The sequence below is a fragment of the Ceratotherium simum genome, chromosome X (assembly GCF_057802395.1).
Source record: "Ceratotherium simum simum isolate JZ-2026a chromosome X, ASM5780239v1, whole genome shotgun sequence".
In the NCBI taxonomy this organism is placed as follows: domain Eukaryota; kingdom Metazoa; phylum Chordata; class Mammalia; order Perissodactyla; family Rhinocerotidae; genus Ceratotherium; species Ceratotherium simum.
In genome coordinates, this window is record NC_141940.1 from 110,274,585 (window position 1) to 110,291,889 (window position 17,305).

A 17,305-nucleotide genomic window follows, 5' to 3' on the forward strand; every position below is an offset into this window, starting at 1 on the left:
TATTTTATTTTATTTTATTAATTTTAAGAAGCTCTAAATATTGTAATTTTATTTTACTTAACACAATTAGTTTTTAGGAAGTTTTAAATATTTTATCATACTTTGAGCTCACTGGTAACTACTTAGAGTGTCATAAAACCAGGAATGATAGTCATTTTTCTAGCTCTGACATCCTTTTTCCCTCACCTTAAAAACCTTACTATCTCCCTTCAGTTCCCCACCCTTTTCTTATTCCTGTTTATCTTCCTCACACAAAAACAATCACAACAAAAAACACTGTATTTTTAAAATGAAAAGCTGAAAAAAAACCCCAAGCATGTGACTAATCATGAGCAAAACATCTTAATTTAAATCTTGACTCAAGCCTCCGTGGAAGCTACTAATACCCAGTCCTTACTCACTCTTCAAGGAACCGCCCTGTATTCCACAACCGACCCACGTCGTCTTGGGGTTATTTCAAAGAGGCAAGTTATGCTGCCTTCTTAACAGATTGAATTCAGGAGGAAGTACAGCAGCCTCCCTCTCTGTTGTGTTCGGCAGCGATGAGTAAACTGATCTGGTAAATTCGCAGCTTGCTCACTCTCCGCATAGTGCCCCAGATTTTCCACAAAAGCTACCAGTATATGTTTATTGCCTAGGTCTAAATTCCCGCAGGCCGCAGAGCATCAGGGCGGCATGTAATTCTGCGGCCTTGCAGCCCCGCCAGCCCTGCTTATCATCTAACCATAATGCAGCTGATATTTCCCGAGTAAATTCTGTTCTTTTCTACTACCCCCAAACAGGGAATAAGGCATACTAATGAACTCAACCACACTTATTTCTCAGTCAACAAAAAATGCCACTTCATTTGTCATGTCAGTATCTGATTCCAAATGACATTTTAATTTTGCTAAAGGAATTGATGAGAAGTTGCCACAGAAAAGGGGGAAAGCTAACCGTTTGAATCCTTGGCCAGCAAGAACCCTGCCATGAGGTTTGCTAGGCATGCCATCTTCAATACCAGATGGACAGAGAAACTGAGGTTATATTGTGACTACTATGGCTTTGTTTGGACCATTATATCTATCAGGAAATTCTTGCAGCCCCCAACAGAGAATACAGTGGGATTCTCACACTACCATTTAAAAACATTCTCCTGAGTTCATAGCAGGGACAGGAAGAAAGTTACCTTCCTGTTTATGTCTCAGTTTTTGCTTTCAAAGTTCTTGTACATTTATCATGTCCTTTTGTGTGATGTTCACATCCACTCTACACATTGGGTAGGGAAACTGAGGGTAACAGTTGCTATCAGGGTCCGACCCATGTGTCCTCCCATTCACCATTCTTGAGCTCACTGAAGGCTTCTAACTACAAAGACCAGTAACCTGAGGGATTTCTCTAGCTGCAGGAACGTGCTCAGTCTTCCCTGGGAAGTTCTGGGGAGTTAATGACCCTGAGGAGATCCCTCAATGAATCATACACAGGGTTTCTGGGGACAAAGCTCAGCCTCCAGCTTCCTCACCCCTCAAGGAGGACCTCTCTGAGGAGTGTTCTACAAGGTCTCCCAAAGGTCCCTAGTGGGATTGAGCCGCAGGTGCCCACAGCAGTAACCTGCTCATTAACATCCCAGGAATTGTCTTCCTTCCCTGTCTCATGTCCTCACTCCCATACTGGAGATTCCTGAGCTCACCTCCCAAATAAACTACTTGTATCTAAATCCTTGTCTCAAGGTCGGCTTCTGGGAAAGCCCAACCTAAGACACTGGTGCACAGAGAAGATTAATATCTGAATACCACACAGCTACTTGATGGAGAACCAGAGCTGGAACCAAGGACTTTGGACTTCTGGCACATTCACCAGATGAGGTTGCTTCCTGCTGACCACTAGCAATTTACAGAATTGGTCCCAGGACTTCTGGGCAAGAGGAAGACACTATAAATGAAACAAAGTTGTTAGATGGCTACTCCTTGCTTTTTAGGAACCCGGTCACCACCACCAGCAGGAGAAAACAGAAAAATGAAGGGTAGTAATTACCTAGCATGACGAAAGGGACTCCCAGGAAGGTGGAATTGTATTTCCCACCAGTAAGATTGATGATCCCGGCCGCAGTGAGAGTGGCCAGGCTTATGGTCACCAACCCGAGCAGGCCTAGCCAGGGTTTGCTGCGGACGCAGTCCTGCATAGAGCAGCAGAGGATGGCCATGGTGACCACCAGGATCAAGCTAGTGACCAGGTAACGTTCCGAAACGCGGCTGGTCTTCTGGAAATCTTCCCTCAGCGAGGAAGACGTGTAAGGGTACATTTTGACTTTGCTGTTGGATTTCTGGAATAGTCGGACGGTGTCACAGAAGCTGGACTCCCACCTCTCGGCCACCATGTCATTGAGACTGTTGATTGACTGAAGGTAGTAGGTGAGCTGGACGGCCTCTGCGGATTTCACCCGGTCCTTGCTGTGCACAGTGACGCCTCCAAGCTGGTGCCCGTTGTACACTGCCCTCCCATCCTTTAAGTGAGTGATCGGGTACGTGATAGCAAAATTGGTCCGGTTGGTGGCCCGAGCATTCTTTAGCTCCTCCAGAACATGCACTATGTCATCCACGATGCAAGTCTTATCGTTATTCAGGATACATATGTGGGCGAATGTGTAATTAAAACCAGGCCTTGGAACCTGGATTCTGGTCACAGCAGCATGCAACTATGGGGAAAAAATGAAAGTCAGTGTTTATTACCAAAAATAAGACATTAAAAAGTGACATTAGCTCTGTGGATTCAAATATCTCTATTTTTTGGAGGGAGAGGGTCACTCATGCCATCTCTAAGCTAAAGAGTTCAAATTAAATGTTATAACCTTACGTCAGAAATGGATAGTAAGGATGCAAAACACACATTTGACTAGTGGTCCTCACAGTGTGGTCCCTGGACCAGCAGCATCAGCACAATCTGGGAACTTGTCAGAAATGAAAATTCTCAGGTCCCACCTCAGACCTGGTAAATCAGAATCTCTGGGGTGGGGCCTAGGAGTCTGGGTTTTCACAAGCCCGCCAGGGGATTCTGACATACCTCAAGTTTGAGAAGCTCTGGGTTAAAGTACCAACATTATTTCCAGATGTTGGGTTATTTGTGACTCAGTTGGTCTATAAATGTCTGAAAATCTTATATAGGTCCACCATTCACTCTCCCTCCTAAAAATGTAATGTAAAAAGTGAACTAAGGTGCAATTCCGAGTGCAGAGGCCCTCTGCAGGCCCATCCCTTGTTGCCAATTTGTAGGGCAGCTAAATGATTTCCATCCAATTCAATCACTCTGTGCTGTAAAAGACAAGAGGTTCACCTTGAGGGCCCTCGTATTCTCTGGCTTTCCTCATCTGCTTATGTGGGAAGGGAGCTGTAACTGCAAGAGCCTGGCTGGGATACATGGTAATCATGCTAAAGGAGTACAGTGCGATTTATTCCACATACCTCGCCCTAAGTCAAATTTGCCATGCCCGGGTTCTGTATGCCTGCGATCGAAGTGCACATGGGAATACAAGCACTCATGTAACAGCCCCGACTACATGCCGGGCACAGTTCTAGGCCCTTTATACAGATTCATTCATTTAATCCTTACAAGAAACTATGAAGTAGGTACAAGTACCAGCCTTATTTTACAGATGAGGAAACTGAGACACAGAGAAGCCAAGTCACTTGCCCAAGGTCACACACATAGGGAGAGAGAGAGCTGGACTATACTAGGCAGTCTGACTCCAGAACCTATGCTCCTAGCCCCTCACCCTACACCTCTAGGCTGGCAATGCCAGCAGCTGAAGGAAGGTTCTTGCTAGCAGCTAATTCCTGAACTTGTGCTTTTACTGCCCCACCCCTAAAAAATCACAAGTGCTCAAGTTCAGATATGTAGGAGTATATGTAATCTACAGTGTAAGGTGGGAAAAATAAGGCCTTATCTCTGTGAAATACGGCCAGTCTGCAGAATGAGACCAATGGTTGACATGTAGTTGAGTGTTAAGTAAATGAGTGCATTTAGGACCGTGCCTAGCACTGAGTGGGCTCTCCCAAGAGCAGAGATAGCCATCATTGCATATCTGATGAATGAAGTAGAACATTTCGTGCCTAAAGGGAATAAAGCTTAACATCCAGAGTTGCCATACTGTGGCTGTGCCATTATAACTCATAACCTTCTGAGCGTCTCCATGACCCTGATATATTTTCTCTTAAATCTGCCCTAGATGGATTATTTGCTAAGACATTTTGCTGTGCATGTGCCAGGGTGAGTGGGATATTTATTATGCTTTTTGAAAATGTCTGAGGTGCACCAGCTGTCAGAGTCCTTTAGTTAGCCCAGAGCATGAGTCGTTAATCCTAATTCTCAGGGCTCCCTCCCCCAAATCTCCTCATGGGCACCAACTCTCAGGTTCAGGAAACACTTCACTGTATCACATTTGACTGAAATATTTTGAGTTCTTTCCTTGATATACACACACACACACACACACACACACACACACACACGATCTCACAGAGATACCTAGGAGACTATTTTCACAAAACTCTAATCATATGCTAAATTTTTGTTTTGATGTTTTGGGATTAATGATGAGCAAAATGTCTTGAATGGTTTTAAACTGTGAGTGTGGTTTCATCCATTCTTTTCTAAGCATGGCTCAATGAATTTTGATTAAAGGAACTCTTAACTACACAAAAATTCCAAAATATAAAAGGTTATTTTGGAGGAGAGAAGAACCAAGAGGAATTTAAAGACAAGAGAGAGTTTTGATAAGAGTTAAAAGAAAGACTTTGGGGACAGATTCAGAATAGGCTAGAAAAGGAGTGGTATTGAAAGCATGCATATGTGTAATATTTAGTGCATTGTTTGTTCCCATGAACAGTCTAATAAATCTCCCTTAGAGTGATTACTAAATATGTCAAGAGAAAAAGATTGCCGAATAAGATGGTGTTAAGCCACAGGGCTGAACCCAATTATAGCAAGGGGATATTTTCCATCCATTCTCTAAGGCGACCCACGCCCTGCTGGGTGGGGAGTTGTAAACTATTTAATGATCTGCCAACTCTGCAGATCTACTGCTATGACCCCTGGGACCACAGACCAAAGAAAGCGGACACTATGTTAACCCTTGTATGACCACATCATAGAAGGGAGGCTTGGAAAATGAGAACCTTACTGAAGTTTGAGAGGGACGTTTCTTAACTCTCAGTACCAGAGCTGCTGTGAGATGCAGCTGCTTTGAATTTCCAATGGAGAGGTGGGTAGATAGAACATGTGTCACTCTTGCTTCTGAGTAGCAGGGAGATGCTGAGTGACAAAGCAACCAGAGAGGAGGTGTTGGCTGAGGCCACCCAGCCGGCAGGGGGAGTCTGTGGGATTCTACTGTGGGATAAGAGGTGAGAGGATAATAAGAGACATGGGAAAGGAGAATTGAGGCCCCCTTCTGTAACTTCTGAAACTACTCAGTTCTGATCTTTGGCTCTTATGACTACACACAAAGTACACACACAGTCTACTCTTGGCTGTCCACATAGCCATGGGCAGAGACACTGCACATGCTACCTGGACATCTACCTGTATAGGGTCTTAGAAGTCCCTAGTTTACTTTCCTAAAGGAGCCCCAACCAGGACAGTAGAGACATCAGTAGGTATTATGAGATATATTCACAGGGGAAAGAGGAAGCCAGAGATCAAAGCTATGTTGTTGTTTTTTTAGCTTTATATTTACTTGTAATTTCTGCACTGAAAAAGAAAAAGAAGGTAAAAACGATGACAAGTTAGTTTACAGTGACTTCATCTTCGCCTTTAAATTAATCTTTGCTTTTGGGGGCAGAAGAGGGAAAGAAAGACAGGAAGACATCAATGCATGATAGTGAAATGGTGACCAAGACACCTCAATCCACAAAGTGGACAGCCTTAATCCATGCGAGCATATTATCGAGCTAGGCAAGAGCCCCTCTTCTCAGAAAAGGAGGGGAAAATGACAAAGTAATAGTTCTGACCCCTCATATAGTCTGAATTTGTCCTGTGAATCAATATATAATCCATGTTTCTATAACAATGTGTAGATTTTGGATTATTCACTCAACACACATTCAATAAGTACTCATTAAATCTACTGTGTTGTCAATAATAGGATAATTTCCCTGAATTTAGGGTGCTCACACTCACACATGGAAAATCACACACATAAGAGATACAACCTTGAAAACAAAGGGAAGATCTTAACAGTAGACACCACCAAGAGCTCTGTACTAGTAAAGCCTAATCCAACAGCAATCCCAATCACAACATTTATTATTATTGTATTTGCTGCCAAAGAGGCCAGAACTGAATGTTAAATTGAGATTCATTCTAAGGCTCTGAACACACTGTTTAAATTGTTAGCTTCTTTGTTCTCATCACCCTTCAGGTTAAGAATGATGACAGCAGTCTGCTAAGTACTTTCGATACAGTTTAAAAAATTTATTCAGTATAAGACTCCATGGAAATGATTAAATCATTATTCCCATTTTATAGCTGGAGAAATTGAGGCCTAGAGAATGTCAAAACTTACCCAGGATGACCCAGTAAGTAAAGGGCAGATGCAGGATTCTAAATCAGGCCTCACTCTACAGCGGGACACTTAGCCCTAGACCAGCACAACTTTAGAACTTGAGTGAGGATGAAGAGGACTTAGGCAAGAATGAAGAATTGTCAGCTCACCTGGTTCAAATGACCGGCCATGGATATGACTGAGCTGTGGGGTGGCCACACTTGGGGATCTGGGGTCCATCAAGAGAGACCAGAAATAATCCAAACAGGCAAACCTCATTTTTAGAGAGCAATATTACATGGCAATATTAACAGGGAATGAAGGGGATGGCTTTTGAGCTTACTGACTTTTCTTGTTCTCCATCCAGCCTCTGCAGTTGCCAAATAAAACTTTTCAAAGACAGGCCACCAAGAAAAAAGGCCGTGGGGCACAATGGAATCCAATAATAAGAAGTTTTGGCTTCCAGTCTGGCTTCTGCTGCTTAGGTAGGAGTGTCAAAGACCCTAGGAATGTCACTGTACTTCTTCAGGTCTCAGATTTTTCAGTAAAAAAGGAGGTTGGTCTAGCTAATCTTTATGGAGAGACCCTTTTGGTTCTAACACGACATAATTCTAAGATGTGTGACGTCCACAAACTATACAATCAGATCCTGGGGTGAGAGAAAGTTAACTTAACAAATATCAATTTGAGATTTATTACGTCTGCTTGAAGTATGCTTTTCCAACACACTGAAATTCTTTTTAGGTCAACGACATCTGATAGTAGATGAAACCCAGGAAGAAAACCGCCGGGTAGGGAAAATAGGTTTACTGAAGGAAAAAAAAAAAGATTCCCTTCTCTGAGTGATTTCCCATTCTGGGGAGGCACTGGCTCTTATAATCCCCTTCTGCCAGAGCCTGGGACAAAGCCAGTGTGCGCTGCCGGTCACGACAGGCCAGAGTCTAATTTCCTCTCTGGCTCTCCTTGGCACACTCAGATCTTCCTCAGAAGACAGCAGGGGCACCTTGTAGAGGAGAGTATAGAAAGGATCTGTGAGGAAGGAAGTGTCTGCTCCTCAGTGGTGATTAACATAGGAAAAATACCTGTGAGTTCGGAGGATCTGCTACAATACCTTTCAGTTCTTTTTGTATTTGTTTCTTGTTGAAAATGGGGAGAGGGCAGGCAGGAAGGCCACTCTGCCAGGCAGGGCAATTAACACCTCAAGCTGTCCCCCAGCAACCTCACCTGTGAGGGGGAACTCAGAGGAGGTGGGGGTTCCCCAGTTCCCCAGGGGGAGTCATTCTGATGATATCACCTTTATCGGCTGCTTCTCTTCCTTGTCTCACCTTCCCACCCCTCCTTCTGCCACTCCCAAATAAGCTGCTTTTTTAAATTAAAGCAATTTAAAAAGGATGGTTGTTGGTTTGCCTTTCTGACCTATATCATTTGCCCCCAAATATTACCTTCAAGATGACACTAAATCAAAATTGCTTAAAAAATTCTTTCAAGGAATGTCTGCTTTTCACCCCCAAATAAAATGTTTTCTTCACTGAATCTCTCTAAATTCCAGGTCTTGATCTGGGTCTATATTTTGCCACTGTAAATGGGTAGGAACTGACTGGCAAGGTCTCGTCACCCAGGACACAAGCAAACACCTTGAAGTGGATGGATCTGGTCTCCGCAGTTCATCAATTACGCTAGCTCCCTCGGTGTTATGTTCTGTCTTTGCATGATCTCACTCTCACCCACTCTCTTTCCTCTTCTTTTAATAGAAATGCATTACATCAGAACACCAGAAGTCGCAAGTTGGGGATTGTTACCGTGATTCATTTGTAGTGCAGCCAAAAGCAAGTTAGTCATCCCTTAATAAGTGAACAGAAATATCATTCTGCCTTTGAAACATTACATGTTTGGAGGACACCAAATTTAAGCTGTGGATGTAGTCAAACAAGTGACTATCTATCCACACGCTTCGTCTGTATGTGTGCCTGGTGTCATGCTGACCTGCTCCAGTGACAAAAGACAAATGGTTACCTGTGTCAATACTGTAGTGCCAGCGATGGTCTGGGAGAGTGGAATGTTTCTGTTTTTCTCCTTGCTTTACCAGGGGGAAAACACTCTTATTGCGGGTGTTGACACTAAAAGCAGCCAAGACAGCCTCACATCGTAATTCCCCGAACAGGCTGTTTGTCTTTGCAGCCTTGGCTGAAAAAACAATGCAGCTTTGGATTTGAAGCAAATAAATATGAGGTTTTCAAAACAAAAAATAGTAATGATGAAGGAAAAGGAACTACAATATCTCATTGCAACTTTTGCCTGATTCCATGTTGGTCTGGAGGAGAAAGAATGCGGTGAACCACAGGTCCAATACTTTCCTTTTTTTCATAATTTGGGAGAAAATTTCACTTGGGGTTGATTACAAAAAAAATTCCTTGATATCGTGAAGACCCCTGGAAATTTGTAAAGTTAAACTTTTTGATTAGAATGGTTATTTTTTAATCCTGCTGTCCTCACTTGGCTTTCAAGGTCAAGCTTAAACTCTGATTGAGCAAGTTTGTGGGTCATGAGATTTGCTGGGTAACTTTAAGAGGATAGGATGCTCTCAGAAATGGGAGAATGTTGGAGCTGACTGGCCAAGAGGCAAGGTAAGTCCCAAGAAGCCAAATGCCTGGGGAACAGGCAACAGCCATTTCAAGATTTGGTCAGGAGACCACAAATAACTATGCAAGGGACAGAAAAGACAGGATATCAAGGACATCCAGGTCTGGAGAAGAACTGTGGACATGAGTGGGAAGAGCACTGAATCAGGAGTCAGAAAACTTCAGTTTGAGTCCTGGATCTGGGTCTTGCTGGTCACATGAGTTAGAGATTAAAAAAATGAACCTTTGAAAACATATATCATGCCACTTCCCTGCTCTAAATCCTCCAATGGTTCCCCGTCGTGCTGAGAGGAAAAGTTCAAGCCCTAACTGTAGCCAACAAGATGGTACATTGCCCTTGCTGATCTCTCCAAACTCGTGTCTCATCATGCCCTAGTCACACTGCCCGTCTTTTGATTCTGCCTGAAACGTCTTTCCTCCAGATATCCTCACTTCCTTCACTTCCCCGCTCAAATGTAATCATCTTCCCTGACCCCACCCTCAATTTAAAAAATAGCATCCCTCGCCATCGCCATCATCTTTGCTTGTTTTAAGTTTTTCATGGCACCAATTATGATATGACATTACATTAAATGTCTCTTTGTTTCTTTATTCTGCTACTCCCACTAGAATATGAGTTTTCCCATACCGGAGTGTTTGTCTGTTTGGTCTACTTCTACATCTCCATTACCTAGAACAGTTCCTGGAACGTATACTCAATCGTTATGGAGTAAACACATGAATATAATAATCTTGTGAGTGAATGGATTTTAGTCTGTCTCAAGGACATGATGAGGGCCAAATGAGGTGATGGATGTGTCTGCGTTTTGTAAACTCTAGAGGGCTACGCTAATGTAGTTAACATACAGCAGGGCAGCATGGATTGGCATCTCCTCTGGTTAGTGTCTTACAGCTGTCTAGATATAACCCTAGAATTGATTCCCAATGCTCCTCGAGCCCCTGAGCTTTCCCGGGATTTGACAACATCTTCTGCTTTAGTGGGAAGGACACGGGTTATGAGGTCAGTATGCCACAAGTTCAAATCCTGCCTCTGTTAGTTCTAGCAATGGGACTATAGCAGACACAGTTGAGCCCTGCTCCTATCTCCTCACCACTTCAGTGCATGCCAGCCCTACTTCCAGCCTGATGTGGAACTACTGGGGCATTAACATACTATCTCAATGCCAAGCAGCCTGGACCAATGACTAAAAACAGTTTGTGTATAAACAGCCCAGCTCCCACGTCCCCAAGGTGGGGTGACTCTGCGGGATGTGTTCCGCGCTGTTTCCCAAAGTTCCCCAGAAGGATTAGGCTCCAGTTGCCCACAGAGTAACTGGCTTGACAATGTCCCTATAACTTACTGCTTCCCTTCCCTGTCTCACATTGCCGTCCACTTACCAGTGCTTCCTGGGGTTGTCTTCCAAATAACCTACTCACATTGAGTCCTGGAGTCTGGGTCAGCTTTTGGGGGAACCCAAACTAAGACAATGACTTTAGGCATTTAATTCAGTTTCATTATATAGTTTCATAGGGTTATTATGCGGATAAAGTGTGATAACATATCAAGGGTGTCTGGCCTGGCATTTAGTATTGGGTTAAACCATATGAAATTGCCATTTCTATAGGTAAAAAAGTGTTTCAATATTGGCAATTTTATGTGGTTCACCTAACGGACCTTCAGTGAGTGTCTGTTCTTCCCTCCTCCTAGCCCCTCCTCCTTTTCAAGAGTCCTGTCTGAACTGGAGCTCCCCTAGGGGGGTCTCAGGCAATTTTATTTGGTTTTCCAAGTGACAGTTGGGTGGTACCAGGACAGGCTTTTAGGAAAAAGACAACAGTTTTGGGCCAGGAAAATTCTCACATATCCACTCACTCCCTTTTCCACAAGCAAGAACAAGGCTGCAGATAATGTGGGTATGAGGCATTGCATGCAACTGGAATTCACACTTTTAGCAGTTTCAGCTTAAGAAAAAAAAATAAAAATGCCATATAACCCACATCCCTGAAATATTTGAAACTGTAAATAATTAATAACAATGTTAAATCTACAAAATTATGAACAAGTGTCTCCATCAGATGAGCTCCTTGGCAATTTTTTTTCCTTCAAAAGATTTACTAAGCTTCTAATAGGCACTGAGCTTGAGAACAATGAAAATTTGGCTGATGAAAGAAGAAACAAGAAACAAGTTCCACCTAATGACATGGTCCATCCTGAATGATGGACCACGAGCTTTACAAGAGCAAGTCCTTGATGTAATTCATACAAGTGTGTTACCTGAGAGCGCATTTTTTTTTCTGGAATAATTTTTCTGTTCTCAAGGTTCTCATACAAAGCTACTGACCTTAAAAATCACAGGAGTGTCTCAGCTGCTGCCCTTCTTTTCCAGATCTGAAAAGAGGTCCTACAGAGCAAATGGTCAAGGCTATGATAGTTTCTGTGATTCAGCCTGCTAGGGCCTTGACACTTCTGGGAGGTTCTAATATTGGTGGCATGGTGTGGCGTGGAGAAGACAGACTGCCAGATTTGGCACTTAGTAGATATATGATCCTGGACACTAAGATGTTACTTAACAGCTCTCTCTGTGCCTTGGTTTCCTCATCTGTAAAATGGGGACAATAATAGTACCTATCTCATTAGGATTGTTGGGGGATCAATGAAAATTTATTTTAAACTGCTCAATATAGTCTCTGACACACAAGTGGTATCCAGTAAAGGTTTGTTAGCAAAAACAAAACGAACAAGCAAAAAACCCCATTTTTATCCTCTGTTTTGCCTTGTTCCCCTTAGCTTGTTTTTCTTTAACTGATAGAAGAACTTCCTCAGTTCTTGAAAAGTATATGCAATGAAATGTAAAGGTGACAGATTTTTGCTCACATCTTTACTGAGAGACTAACGAGTAAATGAGGTTAATAGCATGCATCAATACAAATATTTGAAGAAAACAGCTGGATAGTATGTGTTTACAAGCTGGCATTCCCTAATTTCAGAATAAGCTCCCAGCCTAAAACCATCCCCCCTTTTTCAGGTTCACTGCCCAGGCAGATTGCTGTGCACATCAGACCAGGCAGGGAACTATGGTGGGGGTGAAACAAGGAAACTAAAAGATATTAAGTGCCTACAAAGATGCAAAGAATGCTGCATCTATCATCTCATTTAATCCTCACAGCAACTCAGGGAGGCAGGTGTTAAATCACATTTACAGGTTAGGAAGCTGAGCCTCAAGGAGCTTAAATAACTTGCCCATGGTCACAAATTTAGTAAGTGATCAGCCCAGATTTAAATCCTGGGCTCAGAAGATTGGCCCCTAATGGAAGTTCCTTTGGCAAAGTAAAGACTTTACTCCCTAATCTCTCTACTTTGGCCATTTGGATATTGATAAACTTGTTTTGGGGTATTAGGCTTAAGCACAGTCAAGCCTCAGCATGAGATGGTTAGCAGTAGTTATGAGTTAAAAGTCGTGATGACGTAGCAAAGTCAAGGGGTAAAACATAACAAAGCAGCCTAGGAGAAGCAGCAAGACTGACCTATACTGAACAGTGAGGCCCAGAAAATGCCAGATATCTACAATAGAGAACTCAGAGAGAAGCCACAACCCCGTTACCAATGATGAGCACATGCAACCAGCTGGAGGTGAGGAAAACAGATGTGCGAAGAGACAAGACTTTCATCAGTCCAAATAGCATCTTTTGCATCTTGTATGTTACCTATGTGACTCTCCCCCAACACACACACAAGGAAAAAGAAAAAAAATACTTTATAGAACATATTAATATAAAGGGCTGGCAATTTGGGGATTTATTGCAAAACATCAGATTGAAGTTGGGGGTGCTATAGGACTTTGGGTACCACCCCTCCCCAAAGGCAGTTTAACACTAGAATATATATGCTCCATGAGGACAAGGACTGTGTCACTCTGCCCTGTATCCCTGGCACATAGAGGAAGCCCAACAAAGATGTGCTGACTGAACCTTCAGTGTTTGTTCCTTCTTGCTGAGTTATATTTTCTCTTGTGACATTGAATGATACTTCATTTGTACCCAAAGGCTACTGTGCTACATGCATATCATTTCCATCTTAAATAAACAGATGACATTGAATTTAGCCCTGTCGCTTACACACTGCAGACAAATGGCTGATCTCATTAGACAAATGGATATGGTTAGACTATAATCCAAAAAATATAAGAACAGAGAAACAATTTAGGTAGGAGATTGGGTACTGAATTAATTATGTGTTATGCTTAATTATAGAGTAGTTTAAATTTTTCTTGTGTATTTGTTAGATTTCTTTTTTTCGAGGGGAAAAGTTTTTTAAAAATACAGAAAAGTTTAGAGACTAATATAAAAACTCCCATGTGTCTATATCCAATGTCACGTCTATTTGAAGATTCTGCCCCTGCTGTTAATGCTGTCGGTGGGTAGGGTGATAACTATAATTTATCATACAAACTGGAACACTTTTGAGAGTGCAAGAGAGCACTATTAATTTCAGAGGAACAGCAGGCATAAAGTGGGACCATCACAAGCAATGCAGGATGTTCTCCCTATCTATGAGTGTCTGAGAGGATGTGAGCACTGATGTGACTTCATCCATTTATGCCTCACAGTGGTCATGAGATGGAAATCCCTTGACTTGCAGACCCATCACTGCTGATGGGACCTGCATCATTGCAGGTGATGCTATCCTGTCATCAGATAGGCCTCTGGGAAAGGAATCTGGAAAAACTCCTTCCATTTCTAACTACTACCAACCACACCTACCCTCCCGCCATTACAACTTTCTTCCATGTCAAGGCTCTGATGTTTTGTGGGATTCAGCTCTCATGTAGCCCAGTTCTGTTCACTACTGCAGAGGTGGAGTGCATCCATAGTACCCTTAGAACATTCCATCTACCTGCCCTGAGCACACTGGCCCTGCTGGAATTGACAGATGGCTTCCACTTGGTTGTCTCACTGACACGTGGCTTCTCCCAGCCAGGAGCAATGATTGCTTTCACGTCCAAAGATGTCACTCTGGGTAATTCAATCTTCCTTTAATGCTGACAGTGGCTCACAGACTTGGCTGATGAAATTTTTCAAAGCTGGCAGATGTGAAGTCCGTGATGGGTTTCAAACAGGTGGCAGGTGGGAGGCCAGAGCATTTTTGCTTTGTTGGGAGTTAGAGGTCATGCAGAGAAAGTTTTCTGCATTTCATCACCAATTATAGCAATGAACCATTTACTCACCATGTATTAAGTGTCTATACTATGTTGGACATTAATATAAACTCCGGGGAAATAAAGAACATTATGACATAGTTTTACCCTCAAGAAACTTAGAGTCTAGTGGAGGGACTTTAGGCAGATTCTCAGAATTGGTTAGCACAGGCAAATCACAAAGTGAAGTAAAGTGTTACAGTTCTATGATAGGAGTAGCTGAAGGGTGTAATGGGGGTACAGGGAGTCTAGAACATTGGTGTGTGTGTGTGTGTGTGTGTGCATGCACAACGCGTGTGTGTAGCACTGGGAGGTGCAATGAAATACAAACTTGGAGAGGAGACAAGGGCCAGATGAGGGAGGATCTTTCCATTCACCCACTCAATGAATATTTATTAGTAACTATTAGTAAATCTTATGTCAAGCCATGTGAACAAGACAGATATGGCTTTGCTCTCATAGGGCATTCAAACTATGGGAGATACAGACAAGCAACGAGGCAATTACAAAATCTGCATGGAGTTGTATAATGGGAGAAGTACAGGATATAAAGGGAGGGGCACCTATGCCAACTTTGCAGGCACCAGGGAAGACTTCTTAGAGGAAGTGACTTCTATATTAGCACTTGAAGAATGAGGAGAAATAAAACACGGGCAGAGGCTTGGCATAGGGGTATGGAACTGGTGGAGAAAGTATATCAGGCAGATATAGCATGGGCAAAGTCTCAGAGGTACAAAATGGATTTCAGGGGAAATGGAAGTGCTTCAGGCTGGTGGGAGAACTGAGAAGAAAGCTAAAGAGGCAAGCAAGGTCCAAATCACACAAGGCCTTGCCTGCTGAACTTGGAAGACAGACTGTCCTGCAGCAACTGGAAGCCAATGAAGGGCTTCAAACAGGGGATGAGATGATCAGAACTGTGTCTTGAGAAGATCACTCTGTCTGCAGTGTGCTAGCTGGATTGGGAAGGCTGGAGAGCGGAGGTAGTGAGATGGAATAAAACACTAATGCACTAAGTACTTCATTGGTGAAATGAAGGTCTGAACCACAGTGCTCATATTGGCTTGAAGGAGGCAGAAGGTTGACATCTCTACCTTTTTACAGATCTGGACAGCTTAGCCCTGGGAGTAAGCCAGGTAGTAGAATTTGACGACAACTTTTACATCCCCACTACCGATTAAGCATTTGAACTGCATTCTCCAGGTTTGGGTCTTAATGTGTCATCTATCAATTGTAGATTTATAGATGTGCAGATCTAGCCGATGTGTGGCCTTGGACTTTTCTGTATGTACGCTTCTCAAGTGCAGTCATAGACCATAGAAGTACAGAAGTTCTTGGCCAATTGCTTTAAGTTCCTCTGTAGCAGATGCGGTTGGCACCCTGCTCATATCCTCTAGCCCTTACCTCTTGAGAGCCCACCTGCCTGCCTTTGAATGCCAGCACCTATGCTTCTTTGTCAGAAAGCCCACTTTGCCATCTGCATGGCAGGCCAGAAGTTCTAGGGAATTAACATCCCCTGGGAGCAGACCTCAACCACTGACAGATGGGAGTTGGCATATAAATACCCAGCTCCCTCCCCATGAGTGGTTTTCCTTACGGGTAAGTGTGTTTCAAACTGGTTCCCAGAGCTTCTCCAGTGGGTTGTGCTCCAGTTGCCCACAGCCATGGCTTGCCTGATCACATACCCTTTTAGGCTCCTTCTCTTTTCTGTCTCACTGCCCTGCTCCCCTTCTGGTTGCCCTTTACCTCCCTAATAAACTACTTTACTTGATTTCTTGTTTCAAGGTCGGCTTCTGGGGGAACCTAAACTAAAATGTCTAATAACGTTCAAAGCTTCCAGAATTAGAGCTTCTTAGTGTCCTCAAAACACTAAACTATTCTAAGATCAACTCTGCAATTTCTTGTGTATTCAAATATGGTTATGTAAAAATAAAACAAAACTCAACGCTTAGGGAGTAAAGTTGGGATCTTTTGAGCTTCTCTTCATACTCAATCTCTTGATGGTGGACACATTTTTTTGATGATGCCAACTTGCATAGAGTAGGTATGCAACAAATATTTCTCAAGTGGCTCTGATAAGTTCATGAATGTAAATGGCTAGATGCTATCAACTGTACTTCTCCTTCATTTGGGGCATAGACCAGTCTTTCATTAAAACTTAAAGCTAATCACATGTTGGGTCCAAGGTATATTGAGGACAAGAATGCACCATAACTCCTCAAGGAGGGCTTAGGCCTGCATCCTGCCAGGAATAGAGATTGTGAGAAGACATGATCTGTCATCTTTCTTCTTGCTGATGATAAAGGAAGCAGGCATTTCTTTGGCTTTTACTTTATTTGAAAAAATACTCGGACACAGTCAGCAGCCTCTTCACATCTTTCTGGAACATCTCAGCAGGTAAGGTCTCAGGCTTCAGTGTTCTCTATTGAGAACATTGCTGGAATATTGCCCAAGTTGGATAAGGGTCCCTATCTTTACATTTCTGGATTTCTGCTGTTATGGTGGTAGGTGTGTGGGAGAGACAGCTGATGTGTTCACTGGATTGCTTCCCAGGCAGTGATGTGCCTGGGGAGTATGTGCTGGTGGAGGCAAATTCTTCATGCATCGGCACTGCTGCCAGTACAGGTGTTTCAAGTCTCCATGATGGCAGTGTGTCGGATGTCAGTAAAACTGAGCTGATTTGTCTGCCAAGATTCAGGCTGCCTTTCTTCTTGTCAGTAATCAGCATTGTTGGATGCTCTGCACTGCTGGGGTAGTAGTCTAACTCTTCCACCTTATTAACAAGGTCACCAAATAGAATCTGTGTGTGTATGCTCATTATTGAAATATAACAAATATACAGTAAAGTGCACATATCTTAAATGTACAGCTCAATGAATTTTATATGTACATACCTATAAACATTGCTCAGATCAAGACACAGAACATCAACAGCGCCCAAAAGGCCCCCTCATATCCCTTCCTAGTCAATACCCCCACAACCC

General features: G+C 43.0%; 1 protein-coding gene across 2 annotated transcripts in view; it reads right to left on the reverse strand.

Annotated features, from left to right (window-relative positions):
• The window catches only part of PTCHD1 (patched domain containing 1), a 57,255-nt gene that overhangs the window by 18,499 nt on the left and 21,451 nt on the right, over positions 1-17,305 (reverse strand). For both annotated transcript variants that reach the window (XM_004435198.3, XM_087427351.1), the window contains one exon: positions 2,014-2,674. In XM_004435198.3, the coding sequence (XP_004435255.1) occupies positions 2,014-2,674 (661 nt within the window). The remainder of the gene's footprint in view (positions 1-2,013; positions 2,675-17,305) is intronic.